Raw genomic sequence first — 19975 nt, 5'->3', positions numbered from 1 at the left:
TTTATTTTAATTCCATATATATACTTAACTTTAGTCTATATATTTTTAATATTAATAAAAAATAATTTTATTTTTATAATCATTTTCATTAAATTTATAGTAAGCACGTAAAATTATTATTATTATTACTATTTTTGTCACATAATTCAAAATATACTCCAAAATAACAATAAATTAGTTTAAAGGTATATTAAAAATATTTAAAATAATAAAATTGAACAAATTCTAAATATATAACTAAAATTGTATTTTCTAAAAATTAGTTAAATTTCAAATTCAATTTTAAAACTAAAAAAAAAAAAGTTTAATTATGAAATTTTTAATTAAAATGTATTTAAAATTATAGAGGCTAAATTATAATATTTTTTTTAATGAAGGGTTAAATTAGTAATTTAACCAAAAATTTCTGAAAAAACCAATAAATAAATATTATATTTTAGTTTTAAAAAGAACCCTTCTTCCATTAAACCATGAAATCGAGAACTATATTTTGTTCGGAATTGGGCAACTTGTAATTTAATATCTATAAATAAATAAATAAATAATTTATATATTTTTTAATTTCCTTCTTTGTCCTTTTCTGAAGCCTTTCGATATATAAACAACAATTCATTACGCTCAAAGCCTTGCCTTGACAATCAAGCTTTTCTGATGTGCAAAGGAGTAGAGCAAGAAGCACCACCCCAACCCGCCGTCGAGCGGCGGCGGAGAATCGACAAGACGACGGCTGCGGGCGGGGGAGGCGAGCCAGTGGCGTGCGAGCTCTGCGGTTCGAGGGCGTCGATGTACTGCCAAGCCGACGAAGCGTATCTGTGCGGAAAGTGCGACAAGTCGGTTCATAGCGCTAATTTCTTAGCGCAGCGGCACGTGCGGTGCCTTCTGTGCAGCACGTGCCAGAGCCATACGCAGAGATATCTGTTGGGAGCTTCCATGGAAATGGAGATCCTGCTTCCTAGTATTGTGAGAGGTTTGGTGGAGAGGAATTACCGAAATTATCCCTGTCATCCACGTGATTTTGAGGACAATTTGGTAACTCGCTGCTTGTTTCTTTGATTTCCTCGTCTCGAGATTTCAGCTTCGTTATTGTTATTAACGCACGGTCGACTTCAAATGATATAAAAATGTTTAAACGGAGAGAAAATCATGAATGGAGTCTGAATTAAGGTTATATTTACTAAGATCGTGTTTCTCGTAATATTATATAGGAAATAGATGGCTCATATTGACCGATGGAGTAACAAATTCAAACTTCTAACCTCTTAGTCGATGATATGTCTACAACTGTAACAGCCTAAATTCATCATTAGCAGATATTGTCTTATTTAGCTCGTTACGTATTATCGTCAGTCTCACGATTTTAAAGCATGTCTACTAAGGAGAGGTTTCCACACCCTTGTAAAGAATGTTTCGTTCTCTCTCCAACTAATGCATGATCTTATAATCTACCCCCTTTGGAGGTCTAGCGTTCTCACTAGCACACCGCCCCGTGTCTAGCTCTGATACCATTTGTAATAGCTCGAAGCCACCACTAGTAGATATTATCCGCTTTAATCCGTTAGGTATCGCCGTTAGCTCCACGATTTTAAAACAAGTCTAATAGGGAGAAGTTTCTATACTCTTATAAGGAATGCTTCGTTCCTCTCTCCAACCGATATAGGATCTCACAACAAAACTATGTACACATTGGTATATAAAATAGTTAGCAAAATTATCGATTTAGATTCTACTTTATCACTATTCTCGTACCTTTTCTTTATCAATGAACATATCTCTTTACTTTGTACGAGATCAGTGTAGATTTGATCAGATTGATACCCTTTTCCATTTAGCTACTTAGCACCGATAATATAGGAATCCGTGCACCCGAAAGTAGATACTCGTTTGGCTTAAAAAGAAGAATTTTGGGAAAGAAAGTAGATAGAGGAAGAAAAGGGTGAAGACTTGTTGAAGAAAAGGCAAAACAAAGCTTCTTCAATCACCTAAAGAACCACTTTGTGAGCAAAGAACAATACCAAACTTGATGGGATGTGCCAACAACTTCCGACCAAAGCTGACCGTCCAACGACCTTTCGGTTGGATTATTCGGCTAAATAGAGCTACACTGAATTAAAGAAATCTAAGTTCGACTCAGTCGTTCTTGTCTCGTCTTAAATCACTTTTAAGTTCTTGAATCGTTTTAACGTTTATGTATATCTACTAATTCTTAAATCATGGTTGGACATAAATGTTGCGTATCCGAGTTATAGGCTTCCTTAGACTAGCATTTCAGTTCTAGTCATCCTCATGGACTCAACTTAGGAGTCTAGATCAGATGGTCCATAGTTTTCTAGTCGGGAGCATCTTTTGATTCGTTCGTTTTAATTGGTAGACACCATGGAGCATAATCATCACGAAACCCTATCGGGCTCTTTCTAATACAAGATAGTTTGGTTAACTGTTCACTAGTCCTTGTGTATGTCATCAGAGCTCCGACTCTAAACTTTTATTGTATCATTATGGAAACTATCATCTTAAAAGCTACACTACTTGAATGGTTTGTGTTCTTAATAGATCCGTAATGTTGTCATAACATAGGAAAGAGCCACTCTCGTGTTTATTGACTGCTCTAGCCAGTTCATAGCTAAAGGAGAGCTGAAAGTTCTCTGTTCACACCCACATAGGCTCTATCGTATGCCACTATAAAGTGCTTATAGCAAAGAGCTTGCTCCGTTCATACTAATCGCACGCACATTTTCATAAAATTTCAGCTAATGTTCAAAATTCGTTCTTTCTCTCTCGTCCGTGATTCAATTTGATTCCTTTATTAAAACGGTGGAATGTTTGATTACGAATTAGATACAAGAATCATGGAAAGTAATTGACTTTGGAAAGAGAATTTTAAGAGAGAAGTTTCGAGTAAAAACCTCGCCCTATAACAGCCCAAGCCAACTAGTAACAGTTATTGTCTGTTTTTGCCCGTTACGTATTGTCATTAGCCTCACGGTTTTAAAACGCGTTTGTTAGGGAAAGGTTTCCACACTCTTATAAGAAGTGTTTTTTTCCTCTCCAACCGATGTGAGATCTCACACGACCAAACTCTGGCAAAATAATTCTTCTTCTCGGATGGTTTTCTTCAAAATTAACGTCATAGAACTCTTACTTACTACTCAATGAACAAAAGCTCTGTGAGAGTCTTTTTGATTCATCCACAATATAAAGATAAATGATATCGTGGTATCGTTGAGTTTAGTCTCACATTTTACTCGTGACAATTTAAATATATAAGATATCAAAATTTTGTTAAATAAAAAATAAAAAATAAAAAATAAAAATGTGTGGATAAGTAACCATTTGGCATTGGCCTCGAAATAAAATTAAAAAAAATTAAAATAAATAAATAAATAATTAATTAATTAAAAAAAAAACCCGGGAAATTTCGGGTAATAAGATAAGTAACGAAGCCTGTCGAAGCTTTCATCGTCGCACGAGCCACGAAGGGGGGAAGCAAATTCTCTCTCGGCCGTAACAATCCAGCGAGCATCGGCGGCGGAGGGATGCGATTCTCTGATATTTATCGAATTATCGGAAAATTATAAAGGCTGTTACAGTGTGTTAGGGCTCTATCATGGCGGAATTTTCTTCAAAAGAGGCGCTCGTTCGGCTGATCAAGCGGTTTGGGAGTAATATAAGCGTCAAGCTATCCAGTTTATTCTCGATATTGTTTCAAAGCCGAGTTTGTTTTCTATTCCTTTTGTCTATTCGTTTTCGTCGAATTTTGCGGTAGAATCTTGGGAATTGTGTTTTCAAATTCTGCTACTCGTTCTAGTTTTTGTATTAACCGGTCCGGAAGTTTTGTGGAATGTTTGACATGATAATTTTGCATGATTGGTACATAAAGCGTCTTGGCTCTCTTATTTGATATATTAATGCTGTAATGTGTTCGGTAAGATTGTTTGCTTTACCAAATTGTTGCTTCTCTAGTCTTCACTGTGGTAAACTATGACTGGTGTCTGACGAGTGTTTGAAATTGTCCGGTATCGTGAGCTATGGCTATATACTAATTGGACAAGATTGTCTTGTTTGTGAGCAGTAATCTTAGACTGGATGCTCGACGATGTTCTGTTTTTTTTATATAATAGTCCGTCATTGATAAAATTGATAGCAAGACAGTTTTCTTTAGGCATTGTGTTCCCTTAAAATCAAATCTTTTAGACTCAAATTCTTGTCTTGGACGTGCTGGATGAAAGTGGAATTTCGAATACGAACATTGACTACACTAAGGATTCAACATGAGGAAGTTTTATGGCTTAAGAGGTCTAAACACAAATATCTCCAGGATGGAGATGACAACTCTGCCTTTGTCCATAAAATATGGCCAGTTGGAGGAACAGCTTAATTGTGGATGTTGGATGCACTGACCAGTGATGAGAGAAGTTTAATTAATGACCAGGGATAGAAGTTGAATTTCTTAACTTCTTTTTCCAAAGCCTCGGCATACACTACAGAAAAAATGGTAGAAAAAAGCTCAATTCTAAGGGTCTAAACTAGGATCATATCTCACTTGAAGAAAGTATCAAAAGTTTAACCGAGATTCATTGAAGAAAAACTTTCAACTGTAGTCTCTTCTCTTGGAAAAAAAAAAAAAAAAAAAGATCCCCGTCTAATTGCTTAAGATTGACAAAAAATGGAAAACTATCGGGTGAAATTAGAACCATAGTCAGATAAGTAACACTTGAGCATCCCAATGATTCCTTCATATAGTGGATGATTAAAAAAAAATCTCCCGCTCAATTGTTGAGATATTGAAACTTTGAAGCACATAGGAGATGCATGAGGAGGTTTTGTTGAGAGTGCCAAAAAGACATTATTGCATGTGAGCCTAATGGAACCCACCATCTGAATAAAGAAAAACTCATAGGGTTTCATACCAATCGAAGTCTTTGTACCATCATCATCAAAGACTCTCCCTTATGGTCAATATAGACCCTTGCTTCAATGGAGATTTGTTTTTGATGTTATGGGTTTCCATGGCGTCAGAGCATCATTGAAAGGAATCTGCATAGTCGAGGATGATGCATCATTGAAAGGAATCTGCATAGTCGTGGATATTGAGGTTATCACAAACATCAAGAGGCATCTTTGGACCATACCCTTGGTCAAACCACCTAGGCACATCACCAAAAAGGATTTCTCAAGTACGACTCAACAGTCCCTAACCTACATATCATAGAGGTAGAGGTCATACCCCAAAGCCCTAAAAAGGTTAATATCACCCCTATCCACCACAGATTGCCCCCAACTGTCCAAGCCCACCCCTACAAATATAGCTCAACCCCTCAGCCAAGCCCAGCTCTCGCACCCTCTCCATTGACCATGCCTTGTGGACCCTAGCTTTCCCACCCGACCAACCTACCTCCACATATAAAAGCCCACCTCCCCACATAAACCAAAGACCACAAGTCCCCCACCTCACTTTTCGCCAACCTCCACAATCCCATCTATTATACCACTTATTATCCCTGATCCACAAGTTGTGACAACATCACCAAAAATACATGTCATCATCATAAAGAACCAAAAAACCTTCCTCATCCCAGTAACAAAATTCTCTATTGTCGGCTCTCACCAAGAATCCAATGACGAATATGCATCTAGTACTCTCTCCCTCTCCACAGCGCCCCCTCCCCCAATCCCCTTTTATGGGTATTTTTGATCTCTCCCTCCCACCACTAGAGATTATCCTTGCGAATATAGAGCTTGACACTTTTCTTCAAGAAAAGCATAATGATATAGAGGAAGAAGAAGTCACCCCGGTATCGGAAAAACTCACACTAGTACTGACCATTCAAATCCTAGCACCATGGCTAAAAGAACATGGCTATTCTATCGAGGAACAAGAAGCCCAATACAACCAAGAAATAGAGAAAATGGTCAAGAGAGATTGTTGGCCTCCTTTCGAACACCAATTATAAGAAATATAGTAAGTCACAATCGGGTGGTCAATACCTTTTATGATTATTATCTCTTGAAATCTTAAAGGTTTGGGAGACTGACAAAAGAGAACCCTCATCAAGACCTTCCTCCTCAAATACAATCCCATTATGGTCATTTTTCAAGATGGTTAAATCCCTTTGGAGTGCATGACATATTGGTTGGACATCTTTGGATGCCTCAGAAACATCGAGAGGGATCTTAGTAAAGTGGAATAACCCAACTCTAATCATCTTGGAGTCACCAAAGGTTTTTACACCCTAACCACACATTACATTGGCTGACGGTTACAGTTTCTAGATAACAGAGACCTGTGGACCCTGTAGATATCAGGAAAGACCTCTCTTCTGCTAGGAATTACAAGATCTATATTGCCTTTGCACAGAAAACTGGTTATTGTTTGGCGACTTCAATATCTCTCGGCGGGCACATAAAAAATCTAACGGAAAATTCACTAGGAACCTGTGAACTCATGGACCTTCCCCTCAATAATGGTCTCTATTCCTAGTCAAACAATAGATTTCCACTCACCTTGACACATCGAAAATTTTTTTGCTACAAAAGATCTCTTTGGAAAACTTAGTAATGCTGGTGTTCGAGGGTTGAATACATTTACATCTTATCATTATCCCATTGTACTTTCCATGGGCTGTTATAAATGGGGACCCTTGCCCTTTCGCTTCGAGAATATGTGGTTGAACCACTTTGAATTTTGCTAATGGTAGAATATTGGTGGAAGAACACGCCACTCCATGGATGGCCACAGTTTCATCAATGAACTTAAAAGGCTAAAAGAAGTCTTAAAGAAATGGAACAAGGAGGTTTTCAATTGTATCTCCACAAAAACAAACCAACTCCTTATTAAAATTTCTCTACTTGATCATAGGGAGGAAACTGGCTCCATCACTTTAGTCCAACACAAAGCTCATGAAAGTAAAACTTATCTTGTTGGTAGCGAAGGAAGAGCAATCTTGGAGACAAAAATGTAAGAAATGGTGGCTAGAGGAGGGTGACATAAACTCCAAATTTTTCCATCGTATCATGGTTTCAAAGAAACGAAAGAGTACCATCATGGTAATTCTATCAACACAAGGCAAAAGTTTGGTAAACGAGGATGAAATTGTATTATAATTTGTGTCCTTTTACATGTTATACACAAAGGTCAACACCTTCATCGAATCTTCCCACAATCTTGACTGGAGAACAATTGATCCACAGCCAGTAGCCTCCTTTGAGGTTACTTTCACCGAAGAAGAGGTAGGAAAGGCGATACAGTTCCTAGGCACAAACAAAACTCCTGGACTGGATTGTTTTACCTCAAAAGGGCGTGGAAAAAGTGTTGGAAGAGGGATTATAATCAATTCATCCTCGAATCACTATTAAATATCTGTGTTTGTAGGAGCAGACAATTTGGATCCCATCCTCATTGTCAACATACTCGAAGATGAGTGACAAGTAAAAAGAAGAAGGGCTCGGTCTTTTAACTTAACCTTAAAAATGGGTATCATTTGTTTGATCATAATTTGTTATTACCGTTCTCAAGGAGAAGGTTTTGGTTCCAAATTTGGAATGTGATCAGAGGATGCCTTTTTTATTATCTTCTTAGTCATTTTTAATGGGAAATCAAGAGGGAAGTTCAATGCTTGAGGGGGTTGAGACCTAGAGTTCCTTTGTTGCCTTCCCTCTTTGACCGCTGAGTAGATGGTTTTCAGGAGATCTGAAAACAAATTATGTCACTAATAGTAGGGGTGTAAACAGTTCGGTGATAAGACTTGGGGAATTAATAATCTCTTCATATAGTTGTGTCAAATTTTGCCTTCCCTTTTTGATGGTTTGACTAGGAACATTGATAAAAATTATAAATTCCTCTTTTTGATAGACTTGGGGAATTATCTGTGATCTTATGGCAGGTGTAACAGGTATTCTATAACTAAGATGACAATTTAATGTCTCATGATCTAATTTGTTGCAGAATCTGCGGTCTCTTAGTGCTATTGCGGGCTTTGCTCTGGCTGTAATCTTCTCATGGAAAATGTTAAAACCACCTAGTGAACATCACAGAAGGCAACGGAAAAGGCAAACTTCTGCAGCAGGCAACTCTGACATTGGCACCGATTCAAATTCCCAATTGACTACTTCTGCAACTTGTTCTCCATCAGAGGATTCAGGTGCACAAACTGTTGACAATGAATTTTACCGGCCATTGAAGGTAAGTGGCGGGTTTTCTTTGCCTGACATGAAATTCGTAAACATATGTGCTTATAGTTTGAAATGTTCACTTTCATCCTTAAGTTTCATATAGATTAACTCATGAGATTTAGGACATAGTTCAAATAGGTTCCTAGAACCATTATTCCATTATTGATATTAGCAAAAATTTTATTGGGAAAATTATATGATAATGTGGCTTAGCATATCTAGTCAATTCCAATGTGGCAAGTGTGTGTGTGTTTGTGTATATATATATTTGTGTGTGTGCGCGTGCATGTATGTATTTATGCATGCATGCTTGTGATAAAACCTGATCTGTTTCTGAATGATTTTGGCGAAGCAAAGGGAGATTCAAGGGCTTCCATCTCTCCAAAATACTCTCAAGAAGTCTTACAAACAGATAGCAAAAACCTACATCCTCTACTCACATAAACACCCTTAAAAACCTCCTGCAACAACAAATCATTACGATACTCTAGCTCACTCATAAAACAAACAGCATAGAATGTTCTCATTATCATTCTCCCTTTTTCTCTCTTTCCTATGTGTATACACTTGGGTCAACAATTCCAGAACCACATCATTTAAGTCAGTTAATCATTTAACTTCTCCAATCAAATTCTATTAGCGTCATTAAATGATCTCTTTCGGACACTAAACATGCTTTTTTTTTTCTTTTTTCTTTTTTTTTTTTTTTTTACTATTTTTTACTTATTAATTACTTAATTTACAATGAGTGTCTGGTTTTACCTCAGCCAACTTTGGAGCAAATTGTTAGACAGAAGCTAGGTGGCGGAAGAAAGGTAATCAAACATATCAGTAGCCCGATATGTTTATGTCTTGCAATGAGTTATTTCATTAAAAATGGATAACATTTTTATCCCATCGACCATTCATCACACGTAAGCTTAACCTTGCTATTTAACATTTGTCATTCTACGTGCTCAAAAGCCTACCCATTGAAGTTGGCATTCATCTTGTACAAGCATATAAAACATATGTTGAAATGGCAAGTTCTGATTCCAAATTCTTGTTATTTCAGGTAACTTGCCGTCTACTTGGAATCATTTTGGAGGAAAACAGTTCAGAAGAGCTGCAAGATGTGGTATTTTTCCTATCTGTGTATTTGGGAATGAAATGATATTTGAGAACGAAGCTTGGTTGGGTTTGATGTTTTGTAATGTTACTGGCAGAATCAAGCAACTGTGAGGTCCTCTGTCGTGGATGTGCTTTTAGAGATCACAAAACATTGTGATCTCTATTTGATGGAAAGAGTTCTGGATGAGGAAAGCGAGGTGAGATTTTAATTTGTCAGGATGAACTTTTAAAATGTTAGTGAACGCTGTAAAATGTTTTCTCGCTTACAATTATTGGCAGAGAAGATTGTGCTCTCTCTCTCTCTCTCTCTGTGCTTTACAGTCAAACCATGCACAGACTTGAACAAAAATTAAAAAAAAAAAAAAAAGATCGTTTAGCATCTAAATATATTGGAAAGCTAACCTGAAGCGTTAAAATTTTATTTCAATACAAAAATATTATGCTTTCTGATACTTGGCTTTTACTGCGATTATTTCCAAATATAGCATGCGTTTGATCTCATTTTCAGTGCAACGAACATCTTGAGAGGGCTTTTATATTCGACTTTAGTTATGTTAGTCTTGAATCTTTTTAAATTTCAAATACCAAAGTCCACATATGGATTATTTTATTTATGGTAGTTCTGGAGCTGCACTCTATTCACTAAAACTCCAGGATTTATAGGCGTTTTTTTTGCAGTATCTTCATTTATCATTGCATCAATAATTTCAATACTGAAAAAAAGATCTTTTGCAGAGAAAGGTTATTGTGGCTCTGGAAGATGCTGGTGTCTTCACATCAGGTGACATGATCAAGGATAAGGTTGACCCCCATACATGAACTTTCTTTGTTTAATTTTGCTCAGTCGGATTCTATTGCCTATCCTTCTTGTATTCTTCATAGTTTCAGTACCTGGACTTGAATTCTTTTTTTTTTTTTTTCCTTTTAAGGTTGATAAAATGAATCTTAGTGTTTTTCAGTTATTTATTTTCTTGTTTCTCGGTTGCTGCAATGATATGAGCATTTGACATCATTTTGTCAATTATCTCTTTTTCTTATTTTAAGACCTGTGAAATGCCAGAGAGAAGCTAGCTGAACTTTTTATATTCTTGACATGTCATCTCGATATCATCACTTCATATAATTTCAGCTGCTTTTTGCTTCCTTTGTTAACTAATATCATCTTAAATTTTGTACCACCTGCTGTGTTTAGGTTCTCTTCTGTAGCACAGAAAGTGGGCGGAGGTCTTTCGTTCGACAACTAGAACCTGATTGGCATATTGACTCGGATCCTGAAATCGTTTCTCAACTTGCGGTATATTTCCATTAAATTTTACCGTGGCTAGATTATATGAAGGGTGATCGGACATGAACAAAATTTTCAATATTTTTTCAGACCAGCCTGCTAAATTTGTTTTTATGCCACAGAGATACATCAAGTGTCAGCTTCACATAACTGAAGTTAAGCCTGACCGGACAGCCTCCAATGTTTTTACCTCGGCATCACTGGAGCAGTTCTTTCAATACACATGACACAGAGAGCAGCAGAAATATTTGTAGAAATTTCTTTCTTCAATTGTGTTCTTCTTCTTCGATTTTATGCGCATTACTTCCTGCAAATGATCTCCATTTCAGGCAATGCTCGGTTTTTGTTTCATCCTGTAAGTGCATCTCTTTAATAAGTGACTGTGTTACTCCCAACCCAATAAGTGCATAGGCATATGGATAGCAGCAATTAGATGAAGATGCTCTCCCCATCTTTAGGAAATCTTAGGCTCTGTTTTTCGAACCCGCCCAATTACTGTGTTATCCCCCAAGGTTATGCCTAGTCCATCACACCAAGTTGTACTAACCTTTAGCTCTTTAGTTTTGAGAAACCTTATTCTACTGCCCCTTCCCCCCTTTTTAGCTCTTTAGTTTTGACTTCATTTATACACCAATTTATTTTTCTACATCTAAATATGATCTCTTAGAATTTCAAAACCCCTCCCACGGTTTCCATAATTCAATTTAGAATTATACAAATATTGCATTGAATTGCTTGAAAGAGAATTGAAATTTGTGACGAATCACAAAGTAAATTAGTGCATTGAAATGCTTGTACTAGTTCAGAGAGAATATCTTCGCCATGATAATTCAAAAAAAGCAACCAAAATCTACCATGAAAAAATAGAATGGAGAGGTCATCGGTATCTGATATGCTAAATCACAAACTCGAAATTACAAGTGTATTAAACAAGAACATATAGAAATTACAAGTGTATTAAACAAGAACATATAAAACCCTAACCTGTGCGCAACTCTATGAAACTAAAACTAATTACTTTGCTAAGAATTCATTTAATCTCTACAACAGGATTCAATGTTAGGCATTGTCCAAGCGTGCCCTTTCGTCATCGAGCGCCACCACATCTACATTTTGATCTTCACTTTCATACTGCAAATCAAATATTATGTTAGATGCTACAAGTAAGAGGTGACAATAGCTTTATTCTTTGTTAAAGAAATAAAACCATATTGAATAACACTCTCGACTTTCTACGGTAACAGCTCAAGCCCACCGCTAGCAGGGATTTCCCTCAAGGTTTTTAAAATATGTCTGATAGGAAGAGGTTTCCACACCGTGCTTCGTTCTCCAACAGCTCAAGCCCACTGCTAGCAGGGGTTTCCCTCAAGGTTTTTAAAATATGTCTGATAGGAAGAGGTTTCCACACCCTGCTTCGTTCTCCTCTCCAGCCGATGTGGGATCTCACAATCCACCTCCCTTCAAACACTGGCACTCATTCCCTTCTCTAATCGATAATCAATGTGGGATCTCATATCTACCTTTCTAGGTTCAAACTTATAGAAGAAACAAAGTAGAAAAGTTCCAATTGTATATGGATTAAACGAAAAAAGTGAAAGTCGTGAAATTCAGAGAACTTGCTAACCCTTGAATGGTTAATTTCACGGATTGGAGGTGGAGGGGGCGGAAAGGGCAGGCTACCGAACGAAGCTTCCTTAGTATTTTCCCTCGTTTCGTTCACTTTATTGTTGACGTCCAATTCAATATCAACTTCTTCATCAACTGCATGGGCAGCCATGCTGGTTAATGGCACAACACCTGATTCCAGACCCCTAACCTGCGCAGATTTGAGTTGAGAAATTGAGTGCATAGACGTACAAAGAATTTAACGATGTCATTTGCAAAGCATACAAGGAAAGCTTCATATTAATCTTGCAAGACAGAGGGAGAATGTTATCCTAGGTCCTGAAAACAACAAGAACTACGAAAAGATGAATTATATAGCTAGAGAGTAGCACACTTCATGCTTGCCAAAACCTATAGGCTTCGTGTTCCATATGTCGATAACAAATCAGACATCCAAACCTCAAATGCACAGCACGTTGTACATTGTACAAACAAATAAAATTGAATATAAAAATATCAAAGTCACCTTGTCCGCAGAAGAAACAGCAGTAGATGTCCTTCCTCTTTTCTGCTTGCTGTCATTTGCTGTAGGTATCAAAGCATTGACTTCATTGCCAACTGCCTCAATTTTGCTATATACCGATTGAGAAGGATGGGCATTCCACCGAGAGAACCTTCTCAATCTGCCCACTGCCTCTTTACTTCCTTTGTTTAAATCAGCTAATGTAGCATGCACAAATTTTATTCCAAGTATGAAGGAAATAAAGGTCCAAGACGGAAAAACATCATAATTACAAATTATCACAGCCCACTAGGGCTGAAGGCATATTAAGAGATTTCAAACCAAATAAAAGATTTTTTTTTTAAATGACACATCAATGTAAAGAAGTTAGTTCTCAAAAGGCACCTCGTTTTGAGTTTTCCGCAATATCTTGAACAATATGCTTCTTCTTGCTTGCAGAATTGTCTTTTTGCAGGTCATGAAGAGGGCTAACTGCATGAAAACCAGGGTCCTCTCCATCGCTCACAATATTAATGCTCGAGTCTTCTTCGTTGGCACCAATTTTATTAACATCCGACCCCAGCTGATCCCCCAACTGTTCAAGTCGGACTTGCGAACTACAAGTTCAGAAAAGTTATCATAATTTTCAGAAAGTCATAAGCATTAGAAAGCGCAACCAAAAGAATTGGACAAGTATACTTGCCGCTTCAGTTCATCTTGTATCCTTGAGTAACGATTATGTGCTTTGACAAATTTCTTGATTTTTGATTTGATCCTGAATATTAAAGATCCAAGAAAAATAGGAATAAGAGGTAGGTGTCCACTTTCAGCAGGCAACATGTCAACGTGTACTTAAAAGACGATTATGAGTACCTTCTAGAATCCTCCCTCTCTTTATATAATTGGGATTCTAGCTCCTGAATTCTAGAAGTTAAACTATCCACTTCTTGGATCCTCTCATCCAGATAGACCTTCAAAAATGAAGTACAATTTGCTAATATTTTCAATATATATTTATCATTTCACCGAGCGAATGAAATATACATTATCTTGAAAATATTGCTCAGTCAAAATACCAATCAATAGCATATGACACTTGAAACAGCATAAAAGCGCCTTCCCAGTTAAGGGAGTTCCAGTTTCAACCATATGATAAGAATTAAGTGACCACTACGCACTCTAGGGGCAAATTTTGGGTCAACCAGGTTGCAAAGTTTGCAACCAGTAGACATTAAAATAATCTCCGTTAGGAATGAATCTACATTACTGTGAAAGAGGAAAATACAAATGTTTATTATACATTCAAGATGCTTAGTTCAGTCATAACTGTTCCCATACCCTACTTACCCCACAAATCCCCGACCCTAGGCTGATTATTTCAACCCCATACTGACCAACAAGCTCACTCAGTCACCTACAGGCCGACCAAAGCGATAAGCTGGTATCAACACTAACCACCACATGGAATGATGAAAGAAACATGGAATAATGTCAACCATTTTTGGGACCTGAAGCTTGGTAGAAACCTAAAGGATAACGACACTACAAAATGAGCCAAATTAAGCCTCAAGCTTGCCCCAGTTGTATGGTCTAACGAAGCAGACTCATTGACATGACTTCCCATCACTGACAAAGTCCTCTACAAAATCTTTGATGACAGACAGGGAAAAAAGTAGAAGCAATAAATCTTGTGCTAGCAAAAATAATATGGAAAGGAAATCATCTTAAAAAGTATCATCTTAAAAAGTTAAAATATTTCCTTTGGGAAATAGTGCATAAAGCCATTATTACAACTGAAAATCTTTAAAAACATGACTCTATTCCCAAATTGGTGCCTATTAGGTAAGAAAGAAAACGAATAACGAATGCATTTATTTATGCATTGCACGTAAGCTTAAAATTTTTGGACAAAAATTCTTAATACCTTCGGATGGCATCTCACTTTTCCTAGGAAGGTAAAGAATTTATTGGACACGGCCATAACGTACCACCCCTTCAAGAATACAAAAACCATACTATGGAAGAACCTCATCATTGGTTTCTTTTGGAATATGTGGAAAGAAGGAAATCAAAGAGTATTCACAGAAAAGACACAAACTTATACAAAACTCTTCAACAATATTGTTTACCACATTATATCTTGGTGTCAATTGTCTAATATCTTTGCTTCCTATAGTCGTACCTCCCTCTTTGTAAATTGGGAAGGACTTTTTGTCAAAATCATGGATAATGCATCCCTTTTGTAAATTTCAAACGTCAATGCAATGTGGGAAAACTTCAAGAGTTTATTTTTTTTTTAGAGGATCTTTGTGCATCCTTTTTCCTCGTCTCTATTTCCTTTCAAATAAGAGATTGCATTCAATGGCATTAGTGTTGTCTTCTCATAATCTCTCTTGTTAGATCTCCTTAGGGTTTTATCATTCTCTAATTAGTATGGAGGCAATTGATAAGGTGGCCTTCTTTATACCCTTTGAGAATAGGTTATTATTTTGGGGAGGAGAGGTACTAGAGTCTAAACCCCAAACCTTTTAGGTGCTTTTTCTAGTCATTCCTTTTTTTGTTCTTTGTCTTCCTCACTTGCCTAGTTAACTGATCCTGAGGCTTCTATTTTTGCTTCTTTCTTGAAGGTTAATATTCTAAGAAGGTGAACTTTTTAGCGTTCCAAGTTTTACTTGGGGAAGTTAACACTCAAAATCACATCTAAAGGCACTCTACCTCAATATTTTATCTGCAATGGTGCCTTCTCTGTAGGAGGAATGAAGAGCATTGGTCCCATTTACTGTGAGAGGGCCAGTTTGCTAACTTCATGTGGGATTGGTGGATGAGTTCTTTTGGTGGTAGAAAAAGGTGTTCTTGCATTCTCCTAATAGAATTTTTAGAGACGAAGAGAAGTCGAGTGAGGAGGTTCAGGAGCTTGTGAGGTTTAATGCTTCCTTGTGGGTATCAGTCACTTGACCTTTTTGTATTTATGGTCTTGGATTTGTCCTTACAAATTGGAGCCTTTTTTGTAGTTAGCTTTTGGGCCCTTGAGCATTAGTCCACCAAAAGCGAATTACAATGAAAAATTTTGGAGTTCACGTCTTATGAGCATTAATCTTCTCATTCAATCAATTAAAAGTTCTATTTCTTGTTAAAAAAAAAAAAAAAAAAAAAAAAAAAGGTTTAGCGGTCAGACTAATGGCTCTTCACTGACTTCATTGATGCTAAATCATCTTCCACCCTTTCACCGTCTCATAAACTTCAGCTACTCTTGCCTAAGTTTCGGATCCAATCCCTATTAATTTGCTCTCATGCCAATTTGTTGTCCAATAAAAACAAAAACTGAAGCTTAAAACTTCATTAAAAATGAGTGGACCTTTTCTTTTCTTTTTTTTAGGAATAAAAGAATTTTCATCGAGGAAAAAATAAAAGAATACAAGAAATACAAAAATAAAGCCCACACACGGGAGCCAAACTACAAGGACGGACTCCAATCCAGTAAAATAAGACCTAGAGGGTAATTACAAAAAGGTCACATCACTGAAGCCTAGATAGAAACATAGAACCTAACAAGGGACCATACATCTCAAACCACTCCCAAGAATACATTTGGGAAAATACATAAAGGAAATTTTTAAAAAGAGTTAGATTGTATTGCCTATTGCATGGATAGAGAAAAGGAAATATGTATTGCCTATTGCCTACTGCCTGCACAGAATTTGAGGCAGGAATCAGAAAATAAAGAGACAATACTTACCTCAGCTTGGTGTTTGTGGTGCTCAGCCATCTCAATATCTGCCTGCATCTTGTTTAACTGTGTGATTCAAAGACGATCAAACAAGATTTCCAGAGCGTAACTGTTTTTTAAATAGAAGATAAAAGTTAGAAACCATCGTTTTGTTTACCTGCCCCTCAAGAGTGTCTCTAGAAGCAGATGAGATTTTCCCTTCTCTATCTCGTTCTTCACTCCTATCTGAAATCCTCAAATTCCCAGAATAATCATTACGGGAATCCCCATATTCTTTTTTCCTTCTTTTACGATCACTGAGACAAGAATGTGTACCATTTCAAGATATTCACCAGAAAATTACTACGAAGCAATTTTTTGTTCCAGTACTCATGAAAAAAAAAATTGGGTGTAGAAGAATGAAATCAGGCCATACTAATATGCCACATAAGATCTTCAAACCAAGAAGTAAAAGAAATTGTAAAGTTCAAGCATGGCTCAGGAAATAATGGAATCAGGCACTGGAAGTACTCTCTTAACAAAACAAAAAAAAAAAGGACTGGAAATACTCAAGTAAGAAGGAAGTCATCAATATACATGGCTATTTTCCCATGAGGAAAATGTCATAAACATTCCTTGTGAGAGCTTCAAATAAAATTTGATCCCTCAATAGATATTTCCATCACAGGATCCATTCCTACCTTTCCTTCACTTGAATTCTTAGATAATATAATCTGACTGCAGATCAATTTTCTTATTATCTTTCACACTATTAGTATCAATCTAATAGTAAAAGGCAATCAAGTATCACTGCTACAACATAAACATATAAGATGGGGATCATAAATTGAGAGCCAGCACGGCCTCCAGTGATAAAATAACATGAGAATACAATTTTTTAAAAAGAAAGATTGTCACAATTTACCTTTGTCGTTCAAGTGACCAGGATGAGCTATAATCTGCAATTCCAATTCCACATGAGAGAAATCAGAAAGGAACTTTGCTATTAGTACATGTAAAAGAATTGTGCAGTCCACATATTCTCTTAAAATATAATTGCATCAGTATGTTAAGAATCATGCTTCCTACATTCCTTAATTAGAAAATGTAAAAAGAAAGCATCATATAAATTAGGGATCGCAGCATAGGTGACATCGAGAAAAGACTACTTGGTGGAGGGGGAAGGAGACACACACATACACACACACGAAGAAAAACATATAACTTTAATACCACGAGGTCCATGTCGCCCCCTGGAATCCCTTTCCTGCAAAGGAGAATGCCTGCTGTCAAGCTTATGCCTTAAATCATTTCCTCTATATTCCCGTCTACCTGCAAAGATGGGGAAATTTTATTTTAACAAGTTTAGTTATCGCCAGATATTCTTTCTAAAAAAGTTAATGAAGCAATGGAGTCCTTACAAGGATTATCTTACCATTACATGGAAAAGATGAGAAACAAAATAAGGAACAGTAATAGTGCCGCCATGCCAGTTCCAAAAGGGCCATAGAAATAATGAAAAGATATAGAAAAATCCATGCCTGGGATAAAACCCTTTGGATAACCTTCATATTCAGAATAGAACGAAGGATTAACTCCTGTGTCCTCGATGAACAATAAGTTCACATAACTTTTATCTAAATGGGAGATATCTCCGGGATTCCACATAATGATACAAGTACATTCCAATGATATCGATTCAATTTCAATTCTTCATGCAATACTCCCATAAAAATTGCATCACTCCAACAAGATGTCCATTTGGCATACTCAGGAGGCATAAACCAATGAAGAACCTCTTCTAAGATCAATGAAGCCCCGTGAACAACGGTGGCTTAACCGAGAAAACCATAACGGAATAATTAACAAAAGCCGTGGGAGATATATAAATTAGGGAAAACAATTATACTCTTCAACAAAGAACCTCTTCTAAGATAAATGAAGCCCCGTGAACAACAGTAGCATAACCGAGAAAACCATAATGGAATAATTAACAAAAGCCGTGGGAGATATATAAATTAGGGAAAACAATTATACTCTTCAACAAGTACTTTCTGGTTTAGTTGATGCACCACAAGGGCCATAAACATCTCCAGGAATATATAACAGGCAGCTCTATAGAGAAAAATCCACCATATCCATTCCAATGAAAAAAAAACTCTGATCCCGATGATTATTTTTTACTAGCACTTCAGTGGCCAGCAACTTGAAGAAATTTTTATTCGGAATCATTCGACTTCCTTCTATAATAAATATCCATTGGTAGAGGCGTGGAATCTCATGTGACAACTCGTGCTGAACCAATTAAAATATTGAAGATAGCAAGCAACAAGATACCCAAACCATAGAGCCATAGATGAGGAAGATTGTGTTCGTATAGCTATAAATACACAGGAGACAGAATACTTTCAGATCATTAACTGAAAGAACCTACTTATTAATCTAAAGAAGCGCCTCTAATCGGGAAATATGAACGTATAATTAAGAAAAAAAAACATACACCTTAGAAAACGGTACTTAACAGGAACAGAAAGAAAGAAGAAAGAATATGAAGACCAGACATTAATAGGACTAAAAAATAGAATGCTGCAAATCAAGCCCTCAACATTAATTATAACAAATCGATCGATCATAATGGAAGAAAGAAGCACCATTAATCCTAAACTACTCTATTCCTCTCCCCAGGGATTAAACACAGAGATCCCTTGAATCAAACTCATACCCAAACAACTAAACTCAACAACATCATCTCACCACTATACCACTGTTAACAACATATAACCAAACTTGCAGACACATGTAGCCTCTAACTACTATAAACTTCCATTTTCATCAACCTAAATCCCAAAATTAGAGAACACATTGAAAGATTAAAGATATAAGGAGCAAATTACCGTCGTGAGCACCAGCAAATCGCCTGAGTTCAGCGGTTCCATGCGCGAACGAACAACTTGGCCGAGAACAGCGGCCTTTCTGGTAAAGAACGCATAACTTCGTTTTGAAGAGTTTGCTCCCAACCACCATGGTTGAACATAAACAGTAACTGAAAATAAGTATATAGTCAAATTCGCAGCAATCGCCGGCTGAAAACGCTCCGCAGCGACGATTTAGAAATAATAGATGTAGAACCGAATCGAAGTAGTTCAGCCGCTAAAATCAGGTTCTATAGATTACAAAGAATCAGAAAATATGGAAACAGTAGTCCAATAGAACATATTCGACGGCGGTAAATCGCGATAGCAGAACTTCCTGAGCTATCCAAAGCAAAACGCGACGGCTGAGACGAACGCCGTGATGAAAATGATTCTCAGGGTTTCATTTCATTCCCCGCGTTTTAAGCAATGGCGCCGATTCTTCTCAAAGCTAATTGTCGGCTAAATAATTAAAACTAAATTAATATATATATATATATATATATATATTTTTTTTTTTTTCTGTCAAAAATGCATTTTAATAATTATTCTTAAAAAAAAAAATTAAATGTCCAAAACTTTAAAAAAATTTCATTAACATTATGTGATATGGTCTGTTTTGGCATGTTACATATCGGTGTCATCCTTGCAGTTTTAAGGTTCGTTTCTCTCCTTCTCTCTTAGAG

The 19975-nt window shown here is 36.7% G+C and overlaps 3 protein-coding genes across 8 annotated transcripts; 2 read left to right on the top strand and 1 right to left on the bottom strand.

Annotated features, from left to right (window-relative positions):
- The first annotated feature begins 651 nt into the window (after positions 1-651).
- LOC111792935 (B-box domain protein 30-like) lies at positions 652-1053 on the top strand. Its single transcript, XM_023674564.1, has one exon. It carries the CDS (start codon positions 652-654, stop codon positions 1051-1053), a length of 402 nt encoding a protein of 133 aa, XP_023530332.1.
- Positions 1054-3446: 2393 nt separating this feature from the next.
- Positions 3447-11210, top strand: LOC111793820 (peroxisome biogenesis protein 22-like). Its single transcript, XM_023675870.1, has 8 exons — positions 3447-3712; positions 7943-8179; positions 8937-8984; positions 9224-9286; positions 9375-9476; positions 10015-10080; positions 10472-10573; positions 10687-11210. The coding sequence occupies exons 1-8, from the start codon at positions 3605-3607 to the stop codon at positions 10789-10791; spliced, it is 831 nt and encodes a 276-aa protein (XP_023531638.1). The 5' UTR covers positions 3447-3604; the 3' UTR covers positions 10792-11210.
- A 129-nt stretch (positions 11211-11339) lies between these two features.
- LOC111792837 (zinc finger CCCH domain-containing protein 40-like) lies at positions 11340-19739 on the bottom strand. 6 transcript variants are annotated; one of them, XR_002814854.1, is made up of 13 exons: positions 19272-19436; positions 17813-17942; positions 17611-17709; positions 17303-17336; positions 16556-16694; positions 16408-16464; positions 13545-13642; positions 13375-13446; positions 13077-13288; positions 12696-12889; positions 12189-12380; positions 11510-11695; positions 11340-11478 (listed from the first exon to the last, which is right to left on the bottom strand). XR_002814854.1 is itself a non-coding variant. In XM_023674430.1 (12 exons), the coding sequence occupies exons 1-12, from the start codon at positions 19311-19313 to the stop codon at positions 11624-11626; spliced, it is 1341 nt and encodes a 446-aa protein (XP_023530198.1). In that variant the 5' UTR covers positions 19314-19436; the 3' UTR covers positions 11366-11623. The 6 variants fall into 6 exon arrangements, 5 of the variants coding, with proteins under 5 accessions (XP_023530198.1, XP_023530204.1, XP_023530199.1 ...); XM_023674430.1 differs by having other exon boundaries at positions 11366-11695; XM_023674436.1 differs by having other exon boundaries at positions 11366-11695; positions 12696-12754.
- Positions 19740-19975: the final 236 nt, after the last annotated feature.

The sequence above is a fragment of the Cucurbita pepo genome, chromosome LG04 (genome assembly GCF_002806865.2).
Source record: "Cucurbita pepo subsp. pepo cultivar mu-cu-16 chromosome LG04, ASM280686v2, whole genome shotgun sequence".
Taxonomy (NCBI): Eukaryota; Viridiplantae; Streptophyta; class Magnoliopsida; order Cucurbitales; family Cucurbitaceae; genus Cucurbita; species Cucurbita pepo.
The sequence above is the reverse complement of the archived record's forward strand: the minus strand, read 5'-3'. Positions and strand labels throughout refer to the sequence as shown.